We start from the raw sequence: 21,660 nt of genomic DNA on the forward strand, positions 1-21,660 counted from the left end.
CAGGGGCTGGCTGGGTGATGTCTGTCAGCAGGTGGTGAGCAGTTGTATTGTGCATCACTAGCTTTCTTTTCTCTTTTCCATTTGGATTTCACTCCTCTCTTCCTCTCTCTCCTTTTCCTTGTAACTGTTGTTATTGTTCTTCTGGTTTTATTTTTGCAGTTGTTAAAACTGTTCTTATCTCAACCCTTGAGTTCTATATGCCTTCCTGATTCCCCTTCCCACCCTGCCTGGGTGAGGGAGGAGCGAGTGAGGGGCTGTGTGGTACTTAATTACTGGCTGGGGTTAAACCACAAGCAGATAATCCTGGAAACCAGGCACATGGAGGACAAGAAGGTGATTGGGAGCAGTCAGCATGGATTTATGAAGGAGAAACCATGCCTCGCTTGCCTGGTAGCTTTCTATAGTGAGGTGACTAGTTTGGTGGACAAGAGGAGAGCAGTAAGTGTTGTTTTCCTTGACTTTAGTGAATTCTTTAACATTGTTTCCCTTAACATCCTCTTAGAGAAGCTGACAAAGTGCAGGCTAGATAAATGGACAGTAAGGTGGACTGAGAATTGGCTGAATGGTCACTGGATGAAGAGAGACCTAGAAGAAGTTAGAGGGAGGAGAGGGAGTGCCCCAGATGCAGGAGAGACAAGGAGAGTTGGCCCTGGGAGAAGGGGGTCTGGATGAGGTGAGGCTGGCTGGAAGAGGAGCCCAGAGAAAGAAGACTCCAGATGCAGGAGAGGCGAGAAGCAGGGTGGACTGGCCTGAAGAGGATGAAGAAACAGCACAGACAGTAGATGAACTTTTGAAACCTTGTGGAGGATTGGTGGCTGTGCCAGGGCAAAGGTGTGGGAACTACTTATTGAAGTTAACCTGGTATGTGATGGTAAAAGCCTTGTTGCAGCCAGCTAGTTTTGATAGTGCTGCAATACTTTGTCCTCATTGTCCCTGAATAGCTCCTCTACCTCTTCCTTTAAACCCTCCTTGTCCACCATTTCCAACCACCACAGCAACTAACTTGCATTCTTCTCCTTTTGAGTTACCCTATTTCTATACACTGCCCATGCAGCATCTAATTTCCCTAAATCTTGGGCATCTGCTCCCTGTAGTTACCTTCTAATATCAGTGCTATCAACATCATCTTCCTATCTTTGTACCTTTAAGCATCTATGCCTGATACTATAAGCAGAACAACATCTCTTCGGTGTCTTTTCCTTCTTTCCCTAATCCCAATGGTAAAGGATTACTAGGAGGTAGATTAATACCACATTCTTTCTGTCATTCAGGATGACTTCTTAAAGTAAAAAAAAAACCATGTCTGCATACATCACCTCATCCCACTTCCCACCTTAAAAGCAACATAAATTGCAACAAAGTATTATAATGTAAAGATCCATTCATAGGCCACTTCTCCCCATCATCCAGTTTATAAAGAGGACACTATTGATTACAATATTAACATTCTTTAATCTACTGACCCACCTGGGGGCCTGCCAATTTCTTTCCAATGTTGTAGTATAGATCCTAAAGGTGACTTATTCATATTAATCCCTCAAGATGAGCCCACCCTTAGGTTACCAAAATCTTTAGCACAGTCTTACACAAAATAACAGAGCCAAAAATTTAAATAAGAAAAATCACCCCGAACCTCCTCAAACCAGACCAGTAACCTCAGGCTTTCACCACATCACTCAAACAGGAGGGATCAAACCTCTTGGATACCCTTTAGGCCAGGGGTCCTCAAACTTTTTAAACAGGGGGCTGGTTCACTGTCGAGGGCTGGACTATAGTCTGGAAAAAAATGAATGAATTCCTATGCACACTGCACATCTTTTATTTGTAGTAGTGCACAAAAAACAGGAAAAAGAATGCAATATTTAAAATGAAGAAGAATTGTAATCAACAAAAACAAATAATATTTCAATGTGAACTATGGGCCTGCTTTTGGCTAATGAGGTGGTCAATGTTAGGTTCCATATTTGTCACTGCTAGTCGTAGCAAGTGATGCAAGTGTTCATCAGTTAGTCTGGATCTGACTGGAGATTTCAGATGTTTCATTCGGGAAAAAGTCTGCTCACAGACATAGGTGCTGCCAAAGATGGTTGCAATTTTGAGTGCGTGGTTCCTGAGGTTATGATATGTCTCTGAGGGGAGAGATGCATAGAAATTAGCAAGGCTGCTTGATTTGAATGCATCTTTCAGCGAGTCACAGGTCTGTAGTTCGGCTAATTCCATTTGGTAAATCGGATCAACAATTTCAATGTCAACAGAAAATGGGTTCCGGAAAAGCTGTATGTCCTGTTCATGGAGACGAAGCTCTTTAAATCTAATTTGAAACTCCTTTTGCAACATTTCTAGTACATCCATACATGTTTTGTTTGGGAATGCGACTGCTGGTTTTTCTGCAGACAGGTTTTGAGTTGTGGGGAGATGGCAGAAGTTTTCCTCCTTTACTTGGTTAATGAGCAGGTCTAATTTGACTTGAAATGCTTTCACATGTGAATACATATCACAGATGAGCTTCCCCTTTCCTTGAAGTTGGACATTGAAATTGTTGAGTAGCTCTGTTACATCTGTCAGAAACGCAAGGTGCCATTTCCATTCTGCGTCTTTGAGCTCTGGTACTTCTTTGTTTTTAGAAAGCACAAAATCATAAACCTGTGGAAGTAAGTCATAAAATTGTTTCAAAACTCTCCCTCGACTCAGCCAACGGACTTCTGTGTGGTACAGAATATCTTCATAGGCAACATTTAGCTCAGACAGAAATTCCTGAAACTGTCTGTGGTTTAGTGCATGAGCTCTAATGAAGTTAACACAAGAAACCACAATTTTCATGCCAGAGTCCAGCTTCAGTGATTTACAACACAGGGCTTGTTGGTGGATGATGCGGTGTATGGCTATTGGATGTGAATGGCTGCGTTTGTCCATCTCTTTGTTAATGCGTGCAACCACTCCTTTCATGGACCCCACCATGCTAGGAGCACCACCAGGTGTCACACTGAATAGTTTACCCCAGTCCAGCTCCAAATCATTCATAGTTTGGCAAACTTTCTCATAGATATCCTCTCCTGTAGTTGTTCCTTTGATGCTTTTCAGTGCAGCAAGCTCCTCCGTGACTTTGAAAGAATCATTTGTCCCACGAATGAAAATTAGAAGTCGTGCAGAATCACGAACATCATTGCTTTCGTCGAGTGCCAATGAGAAATAGCAAAGTTTTTTTGAGGAGTTTTGCAACTGCAGATTCAAATTTTCCCCCATTTCTTCAGTCCTTCGTGTAATTGCAGGTCCTGAAAGCCTCACTGTACTAAATAAATGCGCCTTCTCTGGACACATCTCTTTGGCCACAGAAAGAAAGCATTCTTTAACAAATTCTCCCTCTGCGAATGCTCTGCCAGTGCGCGCTATGAGCTTGGCAACTTGATAGCTTGCTCGAAGTGATGATATATTGAGCTGCTTTTGCTTCACAGAAGTATTTTGCTGAGTTGTCAATCCATGTTTCAGTCTTAATATTTTATCTTCTCTCACTTGTCCGACCAAAGAATCATATTTATCTTGGACAGTAAGGTGGTCTGAGAATTGGCTGAACAGCCAGGCCCAGAGGGGTGTGATCAAATGCACAAAGTGAAGTTGGAGGCAAGTCACTAGATGTGTACTCCAGGGGTCAATAGTGAGGCTGATAGTGTTTAACCTTCTCATTAATGAGCTGGATGATGGGTCAGAGTGTACCCTCAGCGAGCTGGATGATGGAACAGAAGTGGGAGGAGTGGCTGATAAGCTACAGGATTGTGCTGTCATCTAGAGGGACATGGACAGGCTGGAGAAATGGGTTGACGGGAACCTCATACAGTTCAACAGTGGGAAGGGCAAAGTCCTGCACCTGGGGAGGAACAACCCCAGGCACCCAGTACATGCTGGGCACCACCCAGCTGGAAAGCAGCTTGGCAGAAAAGAACCTGGGGGTCCTATTGGACAGCAGGTTGAACATGAGCCAGCAATGTGCACTTGCTGCAAAGAGGCCAAATGGTATACTGGGCTGCATTAGGAGGAGCATTGCCAGCAGGTCGAGGGAGGTGATCCTTCCCCTCTACTCAGCACTTGTGTGGCCCCAGCTGGAGTATTGTGTCTAGTTTGGGGCTCCTTAGTACAAGGAGCGTATGGAGCTACTGGTGTGAGTCCAGCACAGGGCCATGGAGATGGTCCAGGGACTGGAGCAATGTCTTCTGTGAGGAGAGGCTGAGCATGCTGCAACTCTTCAGTCTGGAGAAGAGAAGGTTTGGGGGGTGTGGGGTGGGGGTGTGTGTGTGTGGCAGGCAGGCAACAGGACTTATAAACGTATATAAATACCTGATGGGAGGGAGTGAAGAAGAGGGAGTCAGACTCTTCTTGTGATGCCCACTGACAGGACAGAAGGCAATGAGCACAGATTAAAACATAGGGATAGAGAGGGAGAGGAAGGAAGTTAAAACTCTCCCCAGAGATCAGCTGGGAAGAGAAGTGGCAGTGCTCCACATGTGAACATCCTTTAGAGTGCAGCAGGAGGGTCACAGTTGCATTGTGGAGGGGTGGTGGTGTGACAACCCCTGACATGCAGAATCAAACTCTACAACTTAGAGAGTTATAAAGCAGGTATGTTTATTGTGGCGCTGGGTGTAAGGGGTCCTCCTAACTTGCACACTATTTCAACAAGCCAATGGGTGTTTATTATACAAAGTCATGCATATGTGTAGGGTTTCCAAAAATTCATTATCATAATCTTCTCCCTCTGGTGCCTCTTCGAGACGTACTTTTCACCTTCTTGGCTCGTTACCTAAAGTTCCTGCTTATCTTTGCATACATTAGTAGTCCATTGTTTCTGTTATCTAAGAGTTCTTTAAGTGTCATCCATCATCTAACCTTTTGTTGCAGACCATAATCTAACTTTTTGTTCAAGTGTAAAACATCTGCTAGCTAAAGGATGAGCCCTTCCTTATTGCCCACTCTAAACATGTCAAGCTAATACACGCCCCCTGAGCTAGTTTTTTATCTATATCGCCCCCAACCATTTTGCTGCTCCCCCCCCCCCCAATATTAAAATGACTGTTATTTGCTTATTATCTATCATGTCTATTCTAATATGGAGTCAGCAGTCCAGAAGCTACTGGGTGGATGTGGGGGAGGGAATGACAACTGAAAAGCAGTGCAGTAAGAAGATAAGAGGAGAAACATGGCCTATTGTTTTCTGTGGTGCTTTCTACAGCAGCCTGAGGCAAATCACAAACTGGAAGGTTTTTAATGAATCAAATTTGAAAATTATATCCCAATCAGTACAGTATTCTTTGCAGTGATATGAAAAACAATTGATATAATTCTTAAATTTCCTATGGACTTTGGTTATGACAGTGCATGATCACTGAGAGAGGTGGTGGGGCCTGAACCATTTGGCAATAATGTAGGAAATTTTTGAAGTTCTTGGACTAAAAACAGTGCGTTTGATGGCAGGAGAGGGGGGGTTAAACATGGAGATAAACTCATAATTTGTGTACATCCAATTAAAAGAGATACCGGGAACAGCTGTTTTCTGCAGATTGTCATGTAGCATCTCTATTTCTTACCTTAGGTTGCCAGAGTGTTTGGTATGTCTTTTTAGATGTTTAGGTGAATGCTTCAGTATAACTTTAGGTTCAACGATTATGAAGACTAGGAACATTTCCCAGGAATGCTTTATATATGCTTGTAGTAAGTCAGGTTTTGACTCCTGCTTCTGTAAGGGTGAGTTTAGTAGGAATGAAATGGTCAGACCATCATAATTAAGTGCAGGGCTCTCCTTTTATCTTTTGGGATGAATAGCCTGTTGCATTCTTGAACTTTTCTTTGGAGAGAAATAGAGATGAGCTTTCAGCAGCTCTCATTTTGGCTATGCCGGAGTTCATAATTTGTCCTTGATTATCAGTATAGTGTTGACGCAGAAGGCTCGGACGCAACTTGTACAACCAATGTGATCAAGTTAGTGCCACTTTATTAAGGGATACACAGCAATTTATACTCTACGGGTGATATTAATAGACTCTCACCAATTTATACCCCCAGCTAAAAATGCACACGCTACGCAGGCTTTGTTATGTAAAAGGTGATAGGTTAAAACTACTCGTTCACACGCTTCCACCTCCCCTATGATTGGTCCCGGTGTGGTGCCCACACGCTGCTCCCCCCTTGTGCAGGCATCCTGTTTTTTCTCATCTTTCTGTCCAACTCTCTTATCTCTCTGTGAATACACAGTTTCTTTGTCTCCCTTGGCCTTGCATGTGTCCTTCACAACACCTGCAGCTTGTTACAGCTTTGGCCTGCTTGGCCTGCTATTACAACAAAGTTACTTGGTCTGGATTGCTCATAATATGTCCGTTGTCTTCCAGCCACTCCACAGTATAGTGCTTCCTAACTTATTTTCTGCTTCTCCTGGTTTCAGCTGGGACAGAGTTAATTTTCTTCCTGGTAGCTGTTACAGTGCTGTGTTTTGGATTTAGTATGAGAATAATGTTGATAACATACTGATGTTTTAGTTGCTAAGTGGTGCTTACTCTAAGTCAAGGACTCTTCAAGTTTCCCATGCTCTTTCAGTGAGTAGGTGCACAAGGAGCCAGGAGGGTGTATAGCCAGGACAGCTGACCCAAACTAGCCAAAGGGATTCTCCATGCCATAGAACGTAGTTCTGACTATATGAACTGGGGGAGTTGGCTGGGAACTGCTGATCACTGCTTGGGGACTGGCTAGGCATTGGTCAGTGGGTGGTGAGGAACTGTATTGTGCATCACTAGGTTTGCTTGGTTTTTTTTCTTGGGTTTTATTCCTCTCTCTCCTCTTCATTACAGTTGTTATTGTTATTACTATTATTTAACTTTATTTCAATTGCTAAACTGTTCTTATCTCAACCCATGGGTTTTGCCTCTAATTCTCCTCTCCATTCCACCGGATTGGGGAGTGAGCGAGCAGCTGCATGGTACTTGGTTGCCGTCTGGGATTAAACCACAACATTGCTGTGTGTTTTCATATCTTTTTGAAAGATAGATAACTTAGAGATAGCTATGTCAATAGTCTCTTATATATGTTAATATCTCTTTAAAGACAGTAAAAATTTGTGGTGCTTCATTTCCCCTCCCTCTTCCATCTGTTATATTTTTGTATTTGTTCTAACAACATGTCAGTAGTACGCATCTTGTAAAATGTAATCAACTGCGGTATAAACTTTGTCATAGGACAGTATACTATTTAGGTCTGAGATAATGAATTGACCTGGGACATGATTACCCAGGGAAATTAAACTTTTTTACCATTCTCTCCATCCCTCTTAAAGAAGCCTTTACAGAAGTTGTTTAAACTTCCTGTCAAATGAGATAACATGTTGCTTCTATTGTTAAATTCTTTGCTAAATATTTTATCACACTAATAGGCTGAGAATCTGTAGAAGGTATTTTCAACCAGAAGATTTGTTTGTTCTTAATATAACCTATGAAACCCATACAGTATCTTCATAAATTTAATGTGCTCCGTTTGATACTTGTTCTAAACTAATTTTCAGCAGACTGAACTGAAACCCTTTAGTACTATAGAAATTTGGCATAGATACAAGCCTCCTGCTTATATGAAATTTAACTTTGGCATTGATTGTGCAAGTGTTACAGTACTTATTTTTGCATGGGATTGAAGACACTGCCAAGAAATGTGGGATTGTCTTGATTACTGTAAGGAAGGCATTTAATTGTAAAGAAGTCGTAGATTAGCAATGAAACAATGTAGGAACTAGGAGAAATAATTAATGAGAACATGAAAAATTTTCTGTAGCTTAGAGAGGAAGGAGTATGACTGAGTAGTGAAATATGAGCTTATTAGGAGTTTTGGCTTGGAGGTGTATGTTTCTAGAGTAAGAAGACTTGCCAGGATATTTCAAGAAAAGCGGAGAGGAAAAGAAAATTTTATTTTTTAAATATAAAAACATCTGAAGATAAACAAATACTCTAGAGGAGACTTCTTTTAGAAAATCAGTGTCTGATCTAAACACCATTCAAGACAATGTGGTGTGTAATCTTGTGTGTGTTTGTGGTGGTGAGGTGGTCTTTTCATAGACTTAACTGGGTTCCATTGTTTCATGTGGACTTGTGATAACATCTAGAAATTTGATCACAAGGGACCACTGCTTAACTTTATGCTAATTTAAACTGTTCAGGCATAAATTCTCATGGAAACTTATAGATGTATATTGTGTGATTCATGATGGGGGGAGGTCTTTTTTTTGTGTGACTGTCAACTCTTTGACCATATAGTATTTGTGTAACTTAACATCTATTTAGATGTTCCCTGCATTTTTAACATATTTCCTTCCTTTTCCTGTTATAGGTAAGCAACTTGAAGAAAATTTTAAAAGGAATAATGGATTATAACCATGAGGTAAGAATATTCTTAAGTAATCTACATTCACTTATCTTTTGTTATATATCTTCAATGTACAATGCAGTCTGCTGATTTTTAGGTCTGGACTTTTTCAGTGTTGGGCACTCAAGGAGTCTTGTAGCCTGTTCTCATGTGTTAGCCCTCTCAAAATTGATTGCCCCCATTACCATACAATCATGTATGATGGAAGGTACCTCCAGAGGTCATGCAATCCAAAGTTGTTTTGGTTTTTTTTTTTCCAAAGCAGGGCCAACAAGAGATGATTGCTCAGGGCCTTGTCCAATTGATGTTTTAATACCTCCAAGGATGGAGATTCCACAGCCTCTCTGGGCTGGAGTTCCAGCATTTAACTACCTTCATGGGGGAGAAAAAGGCTTTTCCTTGCATCAAACCAGAATTTCCTCTGTTGCCTCTCATTCTATCACGGTGCATTTTTGAGAAGAGGCTGGCTCCATCTTCTCTACACCTTCCCTTCCTCTAGGTAGTTTTAGACAGCAATACAAAACTCACCTGAGCCTTCTCTTCTCAAGGCTGAACAAACCCAGATCTCTCAGCTTTTCCTTGTACATCACATGCTCCAGCTCGCCAATTGTCTTGGTAGCCCCCACTGGACTTATTACGGTATGTCAGTATCTGTTTTTTACTGAGGAGTCCAGAACTAGATACAGGACTCCAGGTGCGGTCTCACAAATACTGAATAGAGGGGAAGAATCACTTCCCGTGATGCATTGTCTGTGCTCTTGCTAATATGTGGTTGGCCTTCTTGGCTGCAAGGATACACTGCTGCTTCCTGTTGTTGTCCACCAGGACCCCCAGGTTCTTTTCTGCAACATTGCTTTCTAGCCAGTTGGCCCCAGCCTCTACTGGTGCAGTGTGTTACTCCTCCCCAGGTGCAGGACTTGGCATTTGTTCTTGTATTTCATGAAGTTCTTGCCAGTTCACTTCTCCAGCCTGTCAAGGTCCTTCTGGATAGAGGTTCTACCTTACAGGATATTGATAATTTCCCCCAATTTGGTATTGTCTGTGAACTTACTGAGAGTGTACTCTGTACCATCGTCCAGGTGATTAGTAAAGATAGTAAACAGTACTTGCCTCAGTATCCATTCCTTAAGGATGTTGCTAGTAACCATTTGTCAGTTGGACTTTGTACCACTGATCACAACCCTCTTAGCTGAACAGTCCGGCTAATTTTGCATGCACCCTATTGTCCACTTATCCAGTCCATATTTCACCAATCTGGCTAAAAGGATACAATGGGAGACTGTGTCAAAGGCCTCATTACAGTCGAGGTAAATAACTAAGGGGAAAGCAGTGAATGTCATGAGTTTCCTGTTCATCCATAGTGACCTTCCATGGTTGCTCAATTTCTTGCATGTTGGAATGGATGTTTGCTGTGCTTTGAGAAGGTTGTCCTTGAAGACCAACCAGCTGTCTTGGGCCCCTTTGCCTTCCAGGACAATTTTCCTAGTAGCAGATACAAGCTGAAATCTATTCTCCTGAAATCCAGGGCTGTGATTCTTCTATTTCCTTTTCATTTGTCAGGATTTTTATCTCCACCATTTTTTGATCATTACAGCCAACCTACCCTTGATTTTCACATCCCTTAACAGTTTTTCCTTGTTTGTAAGTAACAGGTTCAGGAGAACATCTCCCCTAGTTGGTTCATCAGTCATCAACATAAAGAAAATTATTTTCATTACTCTCAATCTTCTGGATTGCTTGTATCTAGACATGTTGCCCTTTCAGCAGATATCTGTGTGTTTTAAGTCTTACAGTACCAGGGCCTGTGATTGAGGCTGCTTTTTTGCTTTCTAAAAGAGGCATCATATACTACTTCTTAGTCAGGCTGTCTGTAACAGACACCTACCACAATGTTACCTGTGTTGGTCTGTCTGCTCAACTTGACCAACAGGTGTCTGACTGGCTTATCACTCATTCCAAGGCGAAGCTCCATGTATTCAAGCTGCTCCTCTGCATAGAGCATCCATGGCAACACTCCAGCTATATGAGCTAGCCTTCCACTCCTTTGTGCCTTTCCCATCATACTGTCCCCCATGCCATGACTTCAGGTTATGGTAATCCTTCCCTGACTTAACTAATTTAAAGTAGTCCTCGCTATCTTAGTGAGCCTATCAGCAAAGACTCTCTTGCCCTGCTTTGTCAGATGGATTCTGTACCTGATCAGCAGTTTTCATTCCTCAAAGTGGGCCTCATGGTCATAAAAATGAAAGCCCTGCCTGCGACACCAGGTTTTGATCTTCTGTGTGCATCCACTCATACCTGAGCCTTCTTCCCTCACTGGAGGGATTGAGGAGAACACCTCCCTTCCCCTCTGAGACCTGGGTCTCTGGCAAGCAGCAAACCTGCCAAGATGTCAAGTCAGGTCTGGAGATGGACACCTTCATCCCCTGCAGGAGAGAGCCTCCAGTAACTATCACCCTGATGTTGTGTGGACAGTTGGCAGAGGCTCGCTGGCTCTGATGCCTTCCCTGAAGGGAGGTAATCTTCCTCTTTTGTTCCTGGTGCAAATATTCTGTCAGAGCTTCATTATTAGTCTGATAGTTAAGTTTTAGAATACAAACAGGAGACATTTTTGATAATGATTCTGTTTTGGTGATGTCTTTAAACTGTGCCTCTGATCTTTCTCCTCTCTTCCAACCGAAGACTGCTTCTTTCTCCTCCCCTTCCCTGGGAAGAGAAGAGGGGGAGGAAAAGCACTTTTTATCATCTCCCCATTGTAGTTAATTAAAATGTTTTAATTATTGAGTGTTAGAGTCTAACCACTCTGTTATATAGGAGGGTGTTATGCAAATTTAAAGATTAATCACTCCAAATGACAAAGTTTTTCAGTGGTGAATCTTCATCTCTGAAATCTGAATCTAGTTTGAGTGATGTTTTGTAGTAAATTGGTTAGCACAGTGTGATGCATAGTCTGTTCATTGCATGGGAATATTTCTTGTCCCAAGAAACAATATTCACCTCTTATAAATATGATGAGGAAGATGACTGCAAATACAATGCTTTAGAACAAACAGATTTTTCTAAAAAACTGAGTACCTGAAATCAGATTCATAAGTCCATATTCAGTAAATGGTCACCCCTCCAAGTGCTGAATATCCATGCTAAAGTTACTATTTTGAGAATAGATGTTTGAGTAAATGTTTTCTGTCCTGACTTATTTGATCATAGTTGAACTTATTGGCAGGCTATAAGTACATTTTAGAATTAATTTTCATGGGTTTTGACATATGTTTTTCAGTATGTGTCCTTATACTTGCACCAGTGCCCAAAGTCTGTAGCTACTTTGACTTTTCATTTAAAGTTTAAAAGGATCTTTCATTGTAGTCTTTTGGTACACACATCTTCACTGTTCTTCAAAGAACAGTTTGCTTTTAGCTTCTGAATTAATGAATACTGATAACTATAATTAAAATCATTCAGTCATAGAATGTTAGTATAGCTATGACAGAACTATGGCAGCTCCTTTTCAGCTAGTTGGTATATATGATTGTTAGGAGTCTAACAACTTTATTACCTAAGTCAGCAAGCAATAATGATTGATTTACTAAATTGCACAAATATAAATCTACAAGTGTGTTAAGTGTGACACAAACACATGCCCCCTACTGTAGTGATGATTTTGGCAACAGCAGATACGTATTTGATTCTGCTACTTAGCCTTATTTATACTTTTGTTACCAGGGTCTTTCTCCCTGCCGCTGCAAAGCCCTTTTACACAGTATAGGTGAGAAAAATGCTTGGGTTTTACCTGGTGCAGCTAAAAACCTTTGAAAAGCTTTTTTATGACAATTTATTTAATTTTAGAGAAGTGTCATAACTTCTTGCTTGAAAGAGAAAAGTCTCTCAGTAATCTCTCTCTACACTGGTTGTCTTGTCTATTATAATATGGAAGAACAACAAGCTAAAGGAGGCCCCTGGAATCTTGCAGCTTTGGACTCCAAACTTTCATACTTTTTGTAAAATATTCTGCTCAATTTTCCTCAAATAAATGAAAGGTGTCTGTTTCATCACAAGACATTTATTCTGGAGCCTAACCTTCCTTTTGTTGTATATGTCATTGAGTTTCGTTGCAGTATTAAAATTGTCAGTTACATTTATTCCATAATCCTAAATGACTCTTTCACTTCCATGTGCCCCCTCTCTCTCATCATGCCTCCCTCTACCCCTTGTACTCACTTGCCTGCATTCTCTTTCTAGTCCACCTTCTCTCCTGCACCCACCTTCTCTTCCTAGCTCTACCTCCCTTTCTCTCTCGTCTTCTCTTTTGCCTTCCCTCTCTCGTTCTTTCTCGCCTTCTCTTAGACTCCTTCTCACTGCTTTGCTCACCTTTTTGCCCTCTCTTGCCTACTCTCCCTCACCTTCTCTCTCACTCTGGCTCTTTTGCACTCACCACTTCTCTCACAGTCATCGTGATCCACCCCCCCGCCGCAGATACCTTTTCTCACCCTCTCATGCTTTCTCTTCATTCTTTTTGTATTTACATTTACTCTCTTTAATTGCATGTTGTACCACTAGGTCAGGTCCTTTACTCGTGGCTGAAAAATTAGTTGGTTTTGGCTCTGGACGTGCTAAGTATCCTTAGATTAGACTTACAAAACTTTTAGACCAAGTGTTTTACAAACTGAGATTTATTATTCACTCATGCTAGATGCCTTTTATTGAAGTAAAACATTTCTTACTTTGCAATGGTATGATTTAGGAATTCAGACTTACTTTATTCCAGATGGAAAGCTTTTAGGCATTAGATAATTTTAATGAAAATCTTAAAAATAATTAATTCATCAAGTGCTGTTGATTAGCTTTTTTTAGGCCTACCTACGTTACCTTTCCTTACCTGGACAAATCTTGTTCTTGATAAGCTTGAAACTAAAACTTTGTTATTAGTTGAGACAGCTTTCCAAAATGTCACCTTTGTCAAGTGATAAGGATGAGTTTATATTTTGAAATGCATATATGAGCTGGTGCAATTTTTTTTAGTTTCTTTAAAGATGGATTTGAAAACTATGCCAAATTAGAGTAAGTGCTTCCTATTGCCTCTGAATCATCTTTGTATTTTGTAATGCATGTGTACGTATTTATAGTGATGTACATATGTATGCAGATTCTAGGGCAACAGATTAATGACTTCACTCTTCCTGATGTTAACCTGATTGGAGAGCACTCTGATGCTGCAGAGCTTGGGAGAATGCTTCAGCTTATTTTGGGATGTGCTGTGAATTGTGAACAGAAGCAAGGTATTAAATTTTGAAAGTATGTTTTGCTTCTAGGGTAGTTAATGAAAATCTAACTTACTTTTTAAATCACTGAGGGAAAACGATACGCTGCTATGAGACACAAGTTTACTTTTTCTAAATCATAATACTACTTTATTTTACAGGCAATAAGTGATGTTATATTATGAGCTTTACTAAGCGTACAGGCTGGAAATGTGGAATTGGTTTTGCTTTCAATATGCATATTTTTAGTTTGGGTTCCCTGAGCTGAAAAGGGAATTCACAAATGAAAAGTCTCGCCCCCAACCTTTAACTATTCATGTGTGAGGTAGCTCTGTGAAGTGAAGAATCAACAAATGTAATTTACACATCCTTCGCTGTGACCCTTGCATTCAGGAATGTATCCCAGTATCTTAATGCATGTCAGAGAGCCTTCATTGTCACCACATGCCATCTACTGACAATTGAGACACTAGGGTTTCTGAGACTTCTGCACAGGGTTAGCACTGGAGTATGGGAGATAGTGCACTTCTGCACCAGTAGCTGGAGTCCAGGCAGGATATCCCAAGGACATCTAAACTCTCACTAGAGGCCTATATTTAAGCTACTAAATACCACCTCAGCAGTTAGTGGAAAACACTTCTGTCTCCTCTGGCTTCTGTGGTGCCAGTTCCTTACCTGACCTACAAAGTAAAATGGGGACCCATTCTGTTTCTCGCCATATATGGCAGAGTATTTGCTAAATGGTAAAAGCATTTCTTAAGGTGTTCCAGGGCCCTTGTCACATCCTTGGGTGTGTGATGTCTTATTGTTATCCAGTTCCCTTAAATTATGTTTAACTCCAGTCGAATTCAGGTAAAAATACAAAAAGTAATTAATAACACTTAAAATCACAGAATCGCAGAATGGTTGAGGTTGGAAGGGACCTCCGGAGGTCATAAAGTCCAATGTCCCTGATCAAGCAGGGCCACCTAGAGATGGTTCCCAGGATCATGTGCAGATGGCTTTTGAACATCCCCATGTATGGAGATTACACAACCTCTCGGGGCAACCTGTTTCAGTGCTCAGTCACCCTCACAGTAAAAAAGGGTTTCCTGATGTTCAGATGGAACCTCCTGTAAAAAAGCCTGGCTCCATCCCCTTTGCAGCCTACAGTAGGTCCATATCTCTTATGTACTGAGGAGCCTGGAACTGGACACAGGACTCCAGGTGTGGCCTCACCAGTGCTGAATAAAGAGGAAGGATCACCTCCCTCGACCTGCTGGCAACACTTGTCCTAATGCAGCCCAGGATACCATTTCCCCTATTTGCTGCTGCCAGGTGCCCACCAAACCACTCTATCACTCCCCTCCTCAGTAGAGACGGGGGGGGACGGGACGGATGGACAGGGACGGGACAAAATAAGATTAAAAACTCATGGGTTGAGATAAAGGCAGTTTAATAAGAAAAGCAAAGGAAACAAAAAAAAAAAATATTCTCTGCTTCCCATTGGCAGGCAATGTCCATCCACCTCCTGGGAAGTAGGGCCTCAATACATGTAGTGGTTGCTCCAGAAGACAAATGCCTTAATAATGAATGCCCCCTCCTGTAGAAGAATGGCTGCAGAAGCATGGCCTTAGAATCTCTGAAGATCTGCACAATCCAGGCCTGGTATTAGAATAGGCCTGTAATCAGAATTGTACTGAAGTTGCTGTGCTGAAGATAACAAGAAAGGTAGCCTTGAGCTATTCTTGAATGCTGAGACCGAGTAATTATGTTGTGCCAACAGGCCGTGGCTGTAACAAGCTACAGCTGCTGGGAAAGCAGGTGCAGGGCCAAGAAAGATAGGGACTGGTATGGGAAAATAGGGAGTAACAAACTACAAGGCTGAAGCACAGCAACACAATTAGCTACATGGATAGAATGCTTATTTTAGTCATGATAATTAGGGGTGTGAGAACCGCGCGCGTTTAGAGACTACTAACCAATTATATTTCTGCTTTACGAATATGCATGTGTATCGGTTCTGTATAAGTAGTGTTAGAAACTAATAAAGTTGAGCAAGATGCATAACTCATATTGAGCGTCTTCTTGACTCCGGCAAACCCTTCTTCCAACAATTGGCGCCCGAACGACGGGAAAGCTGGTAATTGCTGGAAAAACTCTGCCTTTGCATCGCGATGGTGGGCTTTGCAAAATTGAGAGTCGCTGTGAAGAGTTCGAGCAGGAAGACGTCCGTAAGGAGTAAAGGCGTCTGAATCCGGCATTGACGTCGTGCGCGGACCTGCACCGGTAAAAACTTTTTTCCTTCGATAATGGAAAGGGAGGTGGCACTCACGCTATTAACTGATATTCTTGCTAAGCGAGAGGCTAGCGTGAGCACTAAGAAGCTCCATGAGCTCTGTAGGTGGGCGACTGAAAACGGACTCTTAAAAGACCCGCAATTGCTGTTTAGTGTGACTGAGTGGCGAGAGGTCGGGGATTCCCTTTGCGATGCGATCCTTAGCGGCAGCAAGTCGGCCAAGGACTTGGGGACTGCCTGCCGGGAGGTCATAAACCATTTACGATCCCTGGTTGCGGAAAAAAAAATGGCTATGGCTGCCTCAGACCTCCTCAGTCGGGAAACCGAGTCGCTGTCTACCCAATTATTTGGTCTAGGCGCTCCGTCTGCAAAAGGCATAATTGTGCCCATTAAAAACACTGTGACAGAGCTGTTACACCCGACACCATCTCCGGAGGGTGCCGCCGCAACGGGTGCTTTGTGCCGCCCTGAAAGCTACTGAGAGCCGCCCCCCCACTAGATGAGGACGAGGGTACTACGGCGGGTCCGAGTGCGCCTCTGAATGAGAACGCGGAGTCTGATAAAGAAAATGAACTCACCCCACCTGCACCTGCCCCGATCCCCCATCTCCGAACCAAATCCTCCGACCGGACCCTAAACTGCTTGCAGCAGCAATTGACTGAATGCCATCTGCCTACTGCCGGTCGTGATGTTCAGATCCTGACCCAGGAAGGCGTTATCCTCCAGCCTGCCGCTCCCCAAAGTTGTTGGTCTGGGGTTATACGAGACGATATATTGGAGGGAGAGTGGCAGGCTGCTTCTGCTGTTGCATGTCCGGTGCGGACCACCACTTTACCAGATGGTTCAGCAGCCGCAGCATGGAAGCCTTTTGATTGGAAGTTTATGCAGCAGCTACGACAAGCCGTTACACAATATGAATTACAATCTGAACCAGTCAAACACCTGCTGAATTATTTGTTTGACTCTGAAATCATGACACCCAGTGACTGTACTTTGCTAGCCAGATTGCTTCTTACACCAGCACAGTTCCCCGCGCCCCGCCAGCGTGCTGTGCCGTGCCCCGCAGCTCCCCCCGCTCGCCCGCCCACCCACTGCCACGGATCCCCCCAGCTGCTGGCGAAAAGTGGAGTCCAGAGTTCGGTGTGGAGCTGCAGATCGCACCCCCGCCGGTGGTAAGACCGCGTAGAGTAAATTGTGGCAGGACTCTACGCTAAATTCCTCTCTGTGAGAGGGGGGCACTACGGAAGGCTGCGACGAGTAAATTGCGGTCGGGCTTGTCCGCGCTGATATCCTTTCTGTAAAAGGGGAGAGCTCTGAGAAGACCGCGATGGAATTAGATGCGGCAATTAAACTGTTAACTGGCATCCTCCTTGAGAGGGGCGGGCGTTAAAGAGACAGAAGTGGAGACCTTAGTTCGCTGGGCACGAAAAAAGAATAAGATCCCCGAGCCCGCGTTATTGTTTAGTATTGCGGAATGGAGAGAAGTGGGAAAAGCGTTAGGAGTGACGTGGTGGTCGATAGTTAACACTCTGGAAACTATGAAAGTGGAAAAAAAACCAAAACAAAGCCTAGCGGCAGCAGCCATAAAAGCGTTGGGGAGAGATGTGTAGAAAATCCGGTGGAGCAGAAGGGTGATTCACCTAAGCCTTCTCTCTTGGCTACGCTTTTCGGAGTTGGGCATACTCATCCTATGAAGGGTATGTCCGCCCCTGCGTGTTCAACAGTGCTGGAGCTTTTAGATAAGGCAGCGGACAAACCAAAAGTTCCTCCTCGTCCTGAAACATCATCGGACGGGTCTGAGGAGGAAGGCGGAGAGAAACCTTGTGATAACAATACAGAGAAATCCTTACAGGAGGTAATAGATAAATTAAGAAACCTGGTAAAGCGAGTTAAAATGAACCTGCCTACTGCTTCAATACCTGTAATTCCTCCATTTAGCCCAACTACCCCACCGATGCTGAACTCGAGAAAAGATCCAATTCTACAGTGTTGGTCTGGTGTTATTCGTGATGCTATTTTGGAGGAAGAATGGCAGGTGACCAGCTCGTTAGCTTGTCCAGTACTGATTAATAATCTTGATGCACATAACTGGGACATGATTTATGGAAGATTAATGATCAGATTTTAGCGATGGGAGTGTTGCAACCTGCTCTTCCACCTTTTATGCTGATCCCTCAGATTTGGCAAATTGTTGTGATAGACTTGAAAGACTGTTCTGTCTTTTTCACGATTCCCTTAAACCCTGATGACACTCACTAACAATGATTTGCAACCGTTCCGATCCTGGTTGCATGGCACCGAAGCCAACAGTCCTCAAACTTGTTCACCAGAAAAGCGGGCTGCCCTGGAAGTTATGTCCCGCAAGAATCAGACTGGCTGGTGTGGTCGCCGAATGGCAAATCATCCGTTATCTTTTTTGGTTTGTAATGTTGCCACTTCACCTTTTGCCCTCATTTTGCAATGGCAAAAGAAAAAGGGGGAAAATACGGCGATCGTTTTAGAGTGGGTTTTTTTGCCATTGCAACCCAGACATCGTATTTTAAGTCGCCCTGAAGCAGTAGCGGCCTTGGTGAGAAAAGGAAGAGACAGGATTGTTGAAATTGATGGGACTGAACCGGCAGTTATCAGTATTCCAGTCCGTGGTGATGATTATGAATGGCTTCTGAGCCATTCAACAGCCATACAGGAAGCCTTGATGGGTTATACAGGTGTTGTACACAACAACCGGCCAAAAGGACCTCTCTGGAAGATGTTAGAACATTATCAGTGGATTGCGAGACCGTTATGCTCAAAAAGACCAGTTGACGGGCCAACGGTGTTCACAGATGCAGGACGAAAGATGAAGAAGGCTGCGTGTGTTTGGCAATCCGATAATCAGTGGCAGAAACAAGTGATCACTGGTGAACCACGGGACAACCTTCAAACCTTAGAACTGAAAGCAGTGTGTTGGGCATTAGGAAGCTGGAATAACACACCTGTAAACATAGTATCAGACTCATTGTACATAGTTGGTGTAGTACAGTGCATTTAAGATGCCTTGTTGAGAGAGACAAAGAACCAACATCTTGGTGACATGTTTATACAACTGCGTAGTACTCTTCGACAGAGAAAACATGAATTTTGTATTATGCATATTAGAAGTCATCAGTGGACCATTGGGTTGGGCAAAAGTAATGCTAGAGCTGATGAAGCAATCAGCTATCTGGCAATAACTCCTCCAAAAAGTAAGTTTGAAGAAGCTCGTAACAGCCATGAGATGTTTCATCAGAATGCAAAGTCTTTACATCGACAGTATCAAATACCCATAGCAGATGCAAAGGGTGTTGTCTGCTCCTGTCCTCCTTGTAGTCATCATGGACCTGGTTTAGGGGTGGGCACTAACCCAAAAGGTCTGAAGGCACTTCAGGTTTGGCAAATGGATGTAACACACGTACCCGACTTTGGGAAGCTTAAGTATGTGCATGTAACAATTGACACCTATTCTCATTTTATATGGGCCACTGCACAAACCGGACAAAAGGCATTACATGTGGAGAGACACTTAATGTCTTGTTTTGCTGTCATGGGAGTACCTGTAGAAATAAAGACAGACAATGGTCCAGCGTATAGTAGTCAACGAGTCGCTAGGTTTATGACAGCTTGGGGAATTAAACACGTCGAAGGGATTCCTCACTCCCCAACAGGGCAAGCAGTTGTTGAAAGGGCAAACCGTACCCTGAAGGATTATCTTCAGAGACAGAAAGTATCGCAGGACATAGATGTAACTAAACGGTTGACTAAGGTGTTGTTTACCTTAAACTATCTCTCCCTTATGGAGGATAGAGAGGGACCACCTGTTGTTATACATCACCAAACAGCGCGAGGGAACCAAACAACTACAGTTCCTGGTTTGAATGTTCTGTATAAAAATATGGCTTCAGGTGTATGGGAAGGACCTAATCCGGTGTTATTTATTGGTAGAGGTTACTTTTGTATCTCCAAAAATAAAGGACCTATATGGGTCCCTAGCAAGTTTGTGCGACCTGTATGTCAAGATCAGAAGACAGAAGAGAAGACTCAGAGCGAGCAGATGGAATGAACTGTCTGTGTTGCAAGGGATGTAACCCGTGGGTATTGTGCCGATGTATGCTATGTGGGGTAAAATGGTTCTGTAAGCCAAAGCTTAAACGCAAACGGTGAAAAGAGTGTATGTGTTTGATTAGTAACCGGGCATGAAACAAGGGAAAGCATACAACTAGTGTAATACCATGCTGATTGGAGACAGTATACATCATCAGAATCTGTGAAAGCACAGATTTGTGGGGTGGAATGAAAAAAAAAAAAAAAAGGTGGAAATTGTAGGACTAAACATGTTTAAGTGGTGGACTTGGTTTACGGTCTTGATGAATTTTTTACCCATTGGCCAAAGTATTTTTGACATCTTGCCTAGAACAAACATATGGGTGACATGGGCAAATATCACGGGGGTAACAGACTTTTGTTTAAGTTTGCAGCAAGCAGACAAACACTTTAGAACTTGTTTAATTGGTATTCCCCTGCAAGAGAATGAAACAGATTTTGATGGGGTTTTGGAATGTTAAAACAGTGGATCTGACTTCCAATCAGAATGGTACATGTATGAGTCCGAATGGGCAATTTGTTTGGCCTTCTATGTGTAATGCAGCGTGGCAGAAAACGGTTATTGAGAATTTGAATCCACCATATCATTTGCCATTGCAGGAGTTAGACCTATTAGGTAGCATTACGCCCGTTAAATACGTTAATGTGACTGCAACGGGAATGCCAGAATGCGAGGACACGGTACCACCACTTCAACCTGTAAATGGCACTGGAGTAATTTGGTTTGGTGAACCGTGGCGATTGTGGGTAGCACGTCAAGGTGAATGGGAGTTTGATACAAGGTTTCAAAATTTAACCGGTTCACCTAATTGGGGTGAACTGAAAGCTGGAGGCTTACATGTAAATGTATCAGGGGGCTATCAGTTGCCACCGGGAGTCTTTTTGATATGTGGAGATAGAGCATGGCCAGGGATTCCTTTGAATCCTGTCGTTGGACCATGTTATTTAGGGCATTTAACTTTGTTTGCTCCACGTATGAAAGACTTATTGAAAATGACTCCACAATTTCATAGATCATGGAGGGCACTGCGCACCTTTGATGAAACATGTAATGACCGAGTCAATCTGCAGTCTGTAACAACAAATGTCTTAGCCTCCATATTTATGCTGGGAACAATGGCTGCATTAAACACTAAGAATATACGAAGGATAGTGTTTTGGGGAGAGAAGCAATTTAATCTTACATCGCAGATTTTAAGTTCGTTATCGCTTGACGTAGTGTTAGGCATGCTACGTTACAAAATAGAGCTGCAGTAGATTTTTTGTTATTAGCACATGGACACGGTTGTGAGGATTTTGAAGGGATGTGTTGTGTGAACCTTTCCGATCATTCCATATCTATCCACAAGAATTTGTCACAACTGCAGGGAAACATGAAGCATATTCTTGCTGATGATAATCCCTTTGATGAATGGTTGAGAGGATTGGGCATAACAGGTTGGTTAAAGACGTTATTGACGGAAGGAATACGCTTTGTTATAATCATTATTGTAATGCTTTTAGTTTTTAGCTGTGTTTTTTCTTGTTTAAAGAGAGTAGTTTTTAACATAACCAATCAGGCCTGGCTTGTGCAAAAGAAAAAAGGGGGAATTGTAGAAGAATGGCTGCAGAAGCATGGCC

At 42.7% G+C, this 21,660-nt stretch overlaps 1 protein-coding gene across 4 annotated transcripts in view; it reads left to right on the top strand.

Annotated features, from left to right (window-relative positions):
• Positions 1–21,660, top strand: part of LOC121080525 (protein Hook homolog 3-like) — a 159,947-nt gene that overhangs the window by 68,158 nt on the left and 70,129 nt on the right. For 3 of the 4 annotated variants that reach the window (XM_040578593.1, XM_040578594.1, XM_040578595.1), the window contains exons 4-5: positions 8,353–8,403; positions 13,529–13,661. In XM_040578593.1, the coding sequence (XP_040434527.1) occupies positions 8,353–8,403; positions 13,529–13,661 (184 nt within the window). The remainder of the gene's footprint in view (positions 1–8,352; positions 8,404–13,528; positions 13,662–21,660) is intronic. The other variant, XM_040578596.1, reaches the window with a different exon arrangement.

Source organism: Falco naumanni, chromosome W (assembly GCF_017639655.2).
Source record: "Falco naumanni isolate bFalNau1 chromosome W, bFalNau1.pat, whole genome shotgun sequence".
NCBI classification, from domain to species: Eukaryota; Metazoa; Chordata; class Aves; order Falconiformes; family Falconidae; genus Falco; species Falco naumanni.